The sequence below is a fragment of the Mus musculus genome, chromosome 14, assembly GCF_000001635.26.
Source record: "Mus musculus strain C57BL/6J chromosome 14, GRCm38.p6 C57BL/6J".
NCBI classification, from domain to species: Eukaryota; Metazoa; Chordata; class Mammalia; order Rodentia; family Muridae; genus Mus; species Mus musculus.
In genome coordinates this window covers 88,461,401-88,471,758 of record NC_000080.6, presented here as the reverse complement: position 1 = coordinate 88,471,758, position 10,358 = coordinate 88,461,401, and the positions used below count along the sequence as shown (strand labels likewise).

General features: G+C 40.0%; 1 protein-coding gene across 2 annotated transcripts; it reads left to right on the top strand.

Annotated features, from left to right (window-relative positions):
- The first annotated feature begins 362 nt into the window (after positions 1–362).
- On the top strand, positions 363–7,016 carry Pcdh20 (protocadherin 20). Of its 2 annotated transcripts, NM_178685.5 has the most exons (3): positions 363–378; positions 664–900; positions 2,029–7,012. In NM_178685.5, the coding sequence occupies exons 2-3, from the start codon at positions 769–771 to the stop codon at positions 4,753–4,755; spliced, it is 2,859 nt and encodes a 952-aa protein (NP_848800.3). In that variant the 5' UTR covers positions 363–378; positions 664–768; the 3' UTR covers positions 4,756–7,012. The 2 variants fall into 2 exon arrangements, with proteins under 2 accessions (NP_848800.3, XP_030103634.1); XM_030247774.1 differs by lacking the exons at positions 363–378; positions 664–900 and adding an exon at positions 1,032–1,374 and having other exon boundaries at positions 2,029–7,016.
- Positions 7,017–10,358: the final 3,342 nt, after the last annotated feature.

Here is a 10,358-nt window from a genome sequence, read left to right as displayed (position 1 = left end):
GACACAGACACAGACACAGACACACACACACACACACACACACACACACACACACACACACACCATGTTCTGCTCGTCGTCGTTCAGCTAGAAACTGTCTTTCATCTAGAAACTGGAGCTACCTTTAAAATTAAACCTACAGGCAGACACCGAGAAACACTATCAGCTTTGCCATCACCAATAGCGAAAATTAAAATGAAGACAGGAAGAGCCTCCACCGATTTCATAGCTTTGCTTTTCTGGCTTGCATCTTTGGCACCAAGAAGTTGAGACTGATCTTGTTTGAGAAAAGTGTGTTTTCTTGCTCAGTGCAAAGAACTGCTGGATCCACATTGACAAGGAGGAATTTGTTGGCAAAGCCTGGTTTTGTGGGAACAGGTCTGTGCGTTCAGACACCAAGGGAGCTTGTTTATTTATTTTAATTCTCTCTTTCTTGCTAACAACCTGTAGACTTGGGATTTAAGTGGTGCAGTAAGGAGCGAGGCTTGTCAAGGCTAGTAGTCATGTGCTCTGGTCCCCAACCTGGTGGCATCTCCTCCCAGCTGTAAAGAGCCAGTCCTTATTCTGGCTCTTTTGGTGGGTTGTCCAGGAGCGGACACTGTAAATGTCCCCTTCTGAACCTAGGCTTTCCAGTTCATCGGAGTTTCTGTTCTTAATTGACAGACCAGTGACTATTGGCTGAAGTTCCCCGGCGATTTGCATGAACAGAGAGGGAGTGTCCTCTGCCACCCTCCCTTCTGGAGCGCTCTGACTGCAGCCTCCCAGGGAATGCGCGGCCGAGGGAACGCGCGCAGCTTGCTGGTCCAGGCAGTGAGCTTGCGCCCGGCGACCTGGCACCCGTGCCTGGATATGGGGCATCTACATCGTCCCAGCAGCAGGACCAGCCACAGGAACCTGCCGGTAAGGATGCGCGAACCCTGGGTCCTCCAGAAGTTGCAATGCTCTCCAGCTGTTTCTACTCCTGGATGGTATTTTCAAACGTTTTCCCAGAATGCAAACTTCAGGAGAGGATAGGGGGAGGGAAAGGAGTTTGGGATACTGAGCCCAAGGTATTTTAAACAAATAGCTTGGTCCCTCGGGTCCATAGAGGAAGTTTCTGAAGCAGAAATGTTGCATGAGGTGGAGGGTCGAGGATGCGCTCAATCCTCTTTATATTCCAGGCTGTAAAGATCGATCCCTGTGTCCAATGTCAGCTTGGAATCGTCTGTCTACTGCAACTGACAAATGCCTTTGCATAATAATTTTTCGCGATTACTTTGCTGGCTTGTCAGCTTAGCAGGAGGTAGAGGGCATAATAAGAGGTAGAGATCCAGATCACTTTATTTGATTTCTTGTACGGATTAAAATGAAAAATCTTTTTCCTCCCTAAAGCAGGTAGGGAATATGGCTCAATTTTCCATCATGATGTTGTTGTTGTTGTTGTTGTTGTTGTTGTTGTTGTTGTTGTTGTTGTCATTGTTACAACTGATGCTGCTGTCCTTATTGGCCTCATAGAAAACGAGTCTATCACATTAGATGTTCTGGGACTTTAATGGTAGAATCATGTCAATGAGCACTAAATCCTGCACTGCTCAGTCCTTTTCGCCACCTTCCCCTCCCTTTCTTCCCCACAACCTACGGAGGTTTTCCTGTCTAGTTAAGCAGCCAGCAAATTGCGTCAAAGTATGCTCTGTTCTGTGTTTCCAGAGACCCAAAGCCTTAAAGTTTGAGATTCTAAACCTTAACTAGAGAAGCTAGTTACCAGACGGTGCGGGAGCGGGGTGGGGGTGGGGGGCTGGGGGCAGGGGAGGGATGCGGGATGCGGAATAGAAGATGAAGAGAAAGGAGTTAAGTTTCAGAGATGATCTCTCCCACAGCTCTTTCCCCTCTGGCAGCAAGTTTCTACTTTGCTCAGTTCAGATTAGGGGTTTTGTTTGTGGTAATGGTGAGGAAGTTTAGCATTGTCCCTGGAGGGGGGTCACTACTTCCTAACTCTGATCTCTGCTTCCTGGAGTGTATAATCACCGTTGTCCCCTTCCTTCACTCCAGCATGTTTTTCTGCTTTTCCTCTTCGTGGGACCCTTCAATTGCCTCGCGAGTTACAGCCGTGCTACCGAGCTTCTGTACAGCCTAAATGAGGGACTGCCCGCCGGAGTGCTCATAGGCAGCCTGGCGGAGGACCTGAGGCTGCTGCCTCGGGCCTCTGGGAGACAGAACCAGCAGTTGCTGCATCCAGAGCGCACTGCCTCTGAGGGGAACCCCCCTCTCTCTTTCAGCTTGGCCTCCGGGGGACTGAGTGGCCAGTATGTGACCCTAAACAACCGCTCCGGCGAGCTGCACACTTCTGCACAGGAGATCGACAGAGAAGCATTGTGCCTGGATGGGGGCGGTGGGGCTGCCTGGGCCGGCAGTACCTCCATTGCCTCCTCTCCTTCTTCTGACTCTTGCCTTTTGCTTCTGGACGTGCTGGTCCTGCCTCAGGAATATTTTCGGTTTGTGAAGGTGAAAATTGCCATCAGGGATATCAATGACAATGCTCCGCAGTTCCCCATTTCTGAAATCTCTGTTTGGGTCCCAGAAAATTCACCTGTAAATACCCGATTGGCTATAGAGCATCCTGCTGTGGACCCTGATGTAGGCATTAACGGTGTGCAAACCTATCGCTTACTAGACTACCATGGCATGTTTACCCTGGACGTGGAGGAGAATGAGAACGGGGAGCGCACACCCTACTTGATTGTCATGGGTGCTTTGGACAGAGAAACCCAGGACCAGTATGTGAGCATCATCATAGCTGAGGATGGTGGGTCTCCACCACTGCTGGGCAGTGCCACCCTCACCATTGGCATAAGTGACATTAATGACAATTGTCCTCTCTTTATAGACTCACAAATTAATGTCACCGTTTATGGGAATGCTACAGTGGGCACCCCAGTTGCAACAGTCCAGGCTGTGGATAGAGACTTGGGGACAAATGCACAGATCACTTACAGTTACAGCCAGAAAGTTCCACAGGAAACCAAGGATTTATTCCACCTGGATGAAGTTACTGGAGTCATTAAGCTTTCCAGTAAGATTGGCGGGAGTGTCCTACAGACACATAAGCTCACCATCCTAGCTAATGGACCTGGCTGTATCCCTGCAGTGATCACTGCTCTTGTATCGATCATCAAAGTCGTTTTCAGACCCCCAGAAATCGTCCCACGTTATATCGCAAATGAGGTGGATGGTGTTGTGTACCTGAAAGAACTGGAGCCTGTTAATACTCCAATTGCGTTTTTTACCATCAGAGATCCAGAAGGTAAATACAAGATTAACTGCTTCTTGGATGGTGAAGGGCCATTCAGGCTGGCACCCTACAAGCCGTACAACAATGAATATTTGTTGGAGACCACAAAGCCTATGGACTATGAAGTGCAGTCCTTCTATGAAATAGCTGTAGTGGCCTGGAACTCAGAGGGATTTCATGTCAAGAGAATCATTAAAGTACAACTTTTAGACGACAATGACAATGCCCCTGTTTTCCTTCAGCCCTTGATAGAATTGACCATTGAAGAAAACAACGCACCCAATGCCTTTCTGACAAAGCTCTACGCTACAGATGCTGACAGTGGAGAGATGGGACGAGTTTCCTACTTCTTGGGACCTGATGCTCCGTCATACTTTTCCTTAGACAGTGTCACAGGGATTCTGACAGTTTCTACTCAGCTGGACAGAGAAGAGAAAGAGAAGTACAGGTATACTGTCCGAGCAGTGGACTGTGGGACGCCACCCAGAGAATCAGTGGCTACAGTGGCCCTCACTGTGTTGGATAAAAATGACAACAGTCCGAGGTTCATCAACAAGGACTTCAGCTTTTTTGTCCCAGAAAACTTTCCGGGGTATGGTGAAATTGGAGTCATCAGTGTAACAGATGCCGATGCTGGAAGGAACGGATGGGTAGCCCTGTCCGTAATGAACCAGAGTGACATTTTTGTCATAGACACAGGCAAGGGTATGTTGAGAGCTAAAGTCTCTTTAGACAGAGAACAGCAAAGCTCTTACACTCTGTGGGTGGAGGCTGTTGACGGGGGTGAGCCTGCCCTTTCCTCTACCACAAAAATCACAATTCTTCTTCTGGACATCAACGATAACCCTCCTCTTGTTTTATTCCCTCAATCTAATATGTCTTATTTGCTGGTCCTACCTTCTACTCTCCCTGGCTCACCAGTAACAGAAGTCTATGCGGTTGACAAAGACACAGGCATGAATGCTGTCATAGCTTATAGCATCATAGGGAGAAGAGGTCCCAGGCCTGAGTCTTTCAGAATTGACCCCAAGACTGGCAACATCACTCTGGAGGAAGCCTTGCTTCAGACAGATTATGGGTTGCATCGCTTACTGGTGAAAGTGAGTGATCACGGATACCCTGAGCCTCTCCACTCCACAGTCATGGTGAACTTATTTGTCAATGACACTGTCAGTAACGAGAGCTACATTGAGAGCCTTTTGAGAAAGGAGCCAGAAATTAATATAGAAGAGAAAGAACCACAAATCTCAATAGAGCCAACTCATAGGAAGGTAGAATCTATGTCCTGTATGCCCACATTGGTAGCTCTGTCAGTCATAAGCTTGGGCTCCATCACACTAGTTACAGGGATGGGAATATACATCTGCTTACGGAAAGGTAAAAAGCATCACAGGGAAGATGACAATTTGGAAGTACAGATTCCATTGAAAGGAAAAATTGACTTGTGTATGAGAGAGAGAAAACCAGTGGATATTTCTAACATTTGATATGCCATTGTGGAATAACATGGAGGGACATTGTAACTGCCATAGGTAGTCTTTGTCAAGCAGACAACATTGTGCTGACACAGTTCCACTAAAGGACAATTAATTTATAACTTGTACTATATTGTAAATAGCTGTTTACAGGTTTTTAATGCAAAATCAGAAGTTATAAAATGTGTACAGAATTTTTAAATGAAAATTAGTACTAACAGCTATATCATTGTTATTTATATATATATATAAATACCTATATGTAAAATGTTGGATATAACTGGCAGCTCTAATACACCAAGCAGATGACTGTCAAAACTCAAGACTAAGGTAAGAGAAGTACATTTTTGTTGTTTCTAAAATGTCTTTTCACCACAAGAGGGCACCAGCTTCCCCTTTGCAGGGATCTGTGGCATTGTACATGATAGTTGTTGTACAGGAAATTAAGGAGAGAGTATATTTTAAATATATTGTTTTTAACATTAAATGTAAAATTAAGGTAAACTGAATTCTCTGCTTAAATATATGACAAGAAAGAAAAGAAATCCACTTGCAAACAGAAAATGTATTACCTCATAGGTACACCGATTTTAGTTTGAAAGAGAAGGCATTTTGAAAAGAAGTACAATTATTTAGGGGCAAGCATCAAAACACATTGCCATGTGTTATAAACTTGACCTGCTGAAGAGTGCGATGTTTCGTGTAACGCCTCCTGCTCTCTGTTTGCTTTCCTCCTGCACTTGCTAGAATTAAATGGGGTTAGGAACCATCTGTGTATTCTTCCGTTCGTGAAAAGCATCTAGACATTGTACTCAGTAAAAGATCAAGACACACATCAGTGTCTCAATCTCTACTTGCTTGCTTGGTGTTTATGATATCTTAGTGCACTCTTCGCTGGTCAGCAGCAAGTTTTCCGTGGGTTTTATGTTAGCGTGGGTCCACTTCTGTTCATCTACCCTATAAGAAAAATAAAAGTTGTATTCAGATTGAATTCTTCAAAAGGCTACTGTACGCTGTTGGTTGTTTGAGTTAGGCATTTTATATGAAAGTTACACTTTTTGTAGTTGTTTTGGACGATTAGCTAAAGTTCTGGCTTCCCTATTTGCTTCTGGAATACATCCAAAGTTTTATTTGTAAGCCCATCTGCAGATTATTTTGATGATTTAGTTTTTACCAGTCTTTTGCAATGAAGAAACCTGGTTTGTCGGTGATTTCTATCGCTTCCTTCTTTGCATGAGATGGGGATTTTATTTTATGTAAGAACTGTAGCAAAGTTGTCTGTGTAAACAAGAAATGTGTTAGCTTCAAAGTGAGTCGCTTTACTTATCACCCTCATGTGTCTGTACCATACCAAAATTGTTTATATGTCTGCAAATTAAAAGTTTATATTTTCACATTTTCTTGATTATTTTTACCATTTTATATTTGAACACTGGCTTGTTCTTTCACTGAAGTGCCTGCTATTGGTGTCTGTTTCTAGGATTAAGTGTGAGAAATAGTGGTATTCTGCTATGCTAAAGTTTATATTAAACTAATCCATGACCTAATTAAGCACTGGGTAAATTATTAAGGGTGTGTAAATTGTAGACATATATAGAAGAGAATTTGCTTATATGTTTAAGTTCCTATGAAAATTTGCATTCATGCATGACTATATTCCCATTAGCTAATTATAGACTTAATATCACTGTGAGTGTTCCCTCACATCCCAGCAACCTCTGTGCTTATTGTGTTTCACTAACTTGCAATATTTTAAGATAATAGCACACGATAAAAAAGCTTAAATATAAACACAGGACATATTAGATTTATATTAATTGCTTATTCTTGTTTTCTTCACTTTGATAATATAGATAAATAAATATATAAGGCAACAGAATCTAAGACAAAAAATTCAATATATTTTCATGAATGCTCCTTTTGTATGATAGACACTTGAAATAAAAGACTTATAAGACCATCAAAGCCCATAAACTGTTCATTCACAACTCTTACATAACAAAGAAGCAACACATTTTTTACAGTCAGTTTGTTTAGTTTTTTTTTTTTTAATAAAAGGAGAAGCTACATAAAAGACATGAGGCAGCATTAATAAAATAAATAAATCCTCCACAAGCTTCATGACTTTTAGCATCATTATAAAAAGAGAAAACATTCTATTCATTTCACAATTTGAGCATGGTTCATGTGTTTGGGGGCGGTTTGGTTATTGAACTTCATTTCTTGCATGAGAAATATCAATGACCTTAATAAAATTATGTATTCATAAATAATTTTGTTGTAGGATTTCCTTTGCATATTATTTTGTTCACATTAAAAGCAGACATAGCAGGGAAAGCTAAAGTAAATTAGGCTTAGACATAAAAGCTTCTTTTTCCTGAGACCCTGTGCTACAACTGTTGCCAAAATGTATGCTAATCATGTCAATGTTGTTAGTTAAGCTGGCACCAAGATAACTGTTCCATTCATTAAAAGACCTAATATCCATTTAACAGTTTGAGAGCCAGTGAGTTCCCTTGCCCAATTTAATGATGAAGGGATGTCTCTGATATCTGCCCTGCCAAATACATCTTACACTATGGAGGAAAGGGTTCATTAATTTGAACTTGAAAATATAAAACGAATATAGCAATTTCATCTGGGTAAGTAAATAATTCACATTATCTTTTCAATACTTGATTCATGATCATAAACTTTTTAAAAAGCTATTCATTTTTTTCTGGCAGATACACTTTTATCAAGAACTCAAAACTAGCACACACATACACACAAACACATACACAGAAACATACATATACACAAACACACATACTTACACAAATATACACACACACACAAACACACATACTCACACACAATCAAACATACACAAGCACACATAAACACAAACATGCACATACACAAGCACACACACACACACACACACACCTCTTAAAAAAAACCTAAGAAACTGGCACATTAGTAAAAACCTAATCCCTAGTATTTTAGATGCCAGTCCAGTGTTTTAGAAAATAGCAGGCTTGATTGTACTGTCAGAAAAAGAAGCATTAAGAACAGCATATAAAGTTGACTTAATTGCAATAAGAAGTCTCACAAAGATTCTAATTTTGCACCCCTGGAAGATGTCTATCTTAACAATCAAAAATAAGAAGAAAAAAAAGGGAACAAAAAGAAAGAGAGAGGGAGGGAGAGAGAGAGACAGAGAGAGAGAGAGAGAGAAAGACAGAGACAGAGACAGAGACAGAGACAGAGACAGAGAGATCAAGCAATTCTCCTTGAAGACTAATTTCAGCATATTGACCTTTGGCACAGGAGATAAAATGCAATCAAAAGGTAGCTGTGGAAGGGGGTGTTCTTTGGCTCCATGGGGCAGCCTCAGTTCATGGATACATAGAACACACATACCTGGGGTGCTTTTCTACTGAATTTACACACACAGGGTAAAGCAGTCTGCTATTACAAAATATCCACATTGCTGACGTACATACTCTGCCTATCACGGTGTGGTAACATGCACATGGTGAATAAATATTGACAAGAGAGCTGCCAGGAGTGCAAGAAAGCTTAAAAAGTTACTAAGTAAATTTATTCCTAATGACTGGGAGATGCAGATCTGTCATCTTTTCCCTGGTTATTGTAATGAAAACATCATGTAGATTTTGAGATAGAATATGCTCAAATCAATCTTTAATAATTTTCAAATGTCACATATTTATATATAGTAGTTCTTAATAATTCCACTTTTCTTCTGTAATAAACCCCTAAATTTAAATTATTTCCCATTACATTTATTTTATTTTTAGTGGGGCCATGGTTTACGCATGTGTGGAGGTCAGAAGACAACTTGTACCAGTTTGTCCCAGGGATCAAACCCAGATTGTGAAACGTGTCAAGCCTCTTTACCCCCTGAGCCATCGCACTTAGCCTCTGGATTGCCTTCCTTTAAGAGTATCACACAAAGTATATGAATCTCACTGAACCTAATAGTGTATAAAGTCAGAACACTGTGCTTCTCATTTTTACATATATTTCCCATGCATAATTAACACAGAATTAGCAGTCAAGGATACAGAGTCCCTTACAAATATGCATTATGATGTGGAAGGCCTATAAGAAAACAAAATTTAAAAACCTTCTACCTAATAAAACTTCCTATTTTATGGGTATCATGGAAACAGGACCTACCCTAATCCTAGAAAGTTCCAGAAGACCTAAAAACAGAAGTGATTTCTATTCTGTGTCCCTCTCAAAACTGTCTAATAGTATTTCGAAGTGTCCTCTTAGGCAGCAGGGTGTAGGAAGAGAGAAAGTTATCTGAGAATGACAGAACTATATATGTGAAAGTGATGTGTGAGCATGTGTGTGTGCAGTTACCACCCTTCCAGGCTTCAGAGAAAAAAACAATGAAAGAAATCAAAAAGTGGTTTGCTAAATTAGAATCTTAATTAAAAAAAATTTAAAAGAGCATTTTGATGATGTGTGTAAATTTTGTAGAAAAGTAAATACATATTGGACAAAATATTTAACTAAAAAAATCTTTACACTATAACATATGAAACAGATGTCATAGGAACTGATAAAACTGATGGTAATATAGGAATTTGCATATGATAACAAGCAAGTTGTTTTTGAAATTTACCTTGAGCTTATTTTATTTTATTTTATTTTATTTACAAAACTGAAAAGCATAAGTAATTACATTCACATTAAATCAGCAATGAGAGAGTTGAGGCAGTAGCTGCCATGCCTAATGTTGGCTTTTATGAGAGATGAAATTACAAAGGCATCGATTTCCCCAGTTTATTTCATCTTTATGTCTGTCAATTGTATTCAATTTACCAAACATTACTCAGTGTCCATGTGGTAGATATTTCATTATGAGGATAATGTCGCCAAATATGTCTTATTCTAAACATTTGCTTCTGTATTTGGCATGCAGGCACGATTTAAATGCTCATACACAAAGGTTTCATGCTGGAAACTTGGGGAAAAGATAGTGAGATGTGAATAGATGGTATTCAGGATAACATTGTTTCGGGTAGTTTTTATTTTTTTTTGAAGAATTATCTGTACTTTGTAGTCAATAAGAACATTTTTATGCACAGTTTAAAAATTATAGAATTGGTACAAAACAGTTTGATAGGCAGTCGCAGCTTCTCTTCCATATACTTTCCCTTTCTACGATTCTCTTATATAAATTATTATGATAAATATAAAATTACAAAGGCACTAATTTTCCCAGTTTATTTCATCTATATGTCTGTCTGTTCTATTCAATGTACCAAACCTTTCTCTGTGTCCATGTGGTGGGTATCTTATATTAAGTATCTATAATTAAATAGAACTTCAGAAATTTAATGAGACTACTATGTTTTTCACAAATGAAATTTTCTATGGTTATTGTTGCTACTAAAATTTTAAATGTGCCATGAAGTGGTCATAACAGTTTATTCTCTCATTTTTCCATCCCAACGATATTCTTTATCACATTAAAAAAAAAAGCCCATCATTTTAACAATGTTTTAAAGTCCTTACTTACCTCCCTGCTACGATTCAGCTATCCTCCTTTTAAGTACACTAAGTTTCAGTTTTCTTCTCCTCTGACAATGACAATG

Coding starts and splice junctions, on each gene's coding strand:
- Pcdh20 (NM_178685.5), top strand. CDS start 769: ATGCGCGGCCGAGGGAACGCGCGCAGCTTGCTGGTCCAGGCAGTGAGC. Junction 901..2,028: donor CCAGCCACAGGAACCTGCCG/GTAAGGATGCGC, acceptor CCTTCACTCCAG/CATGTTTTTCTGCTTTTCCT.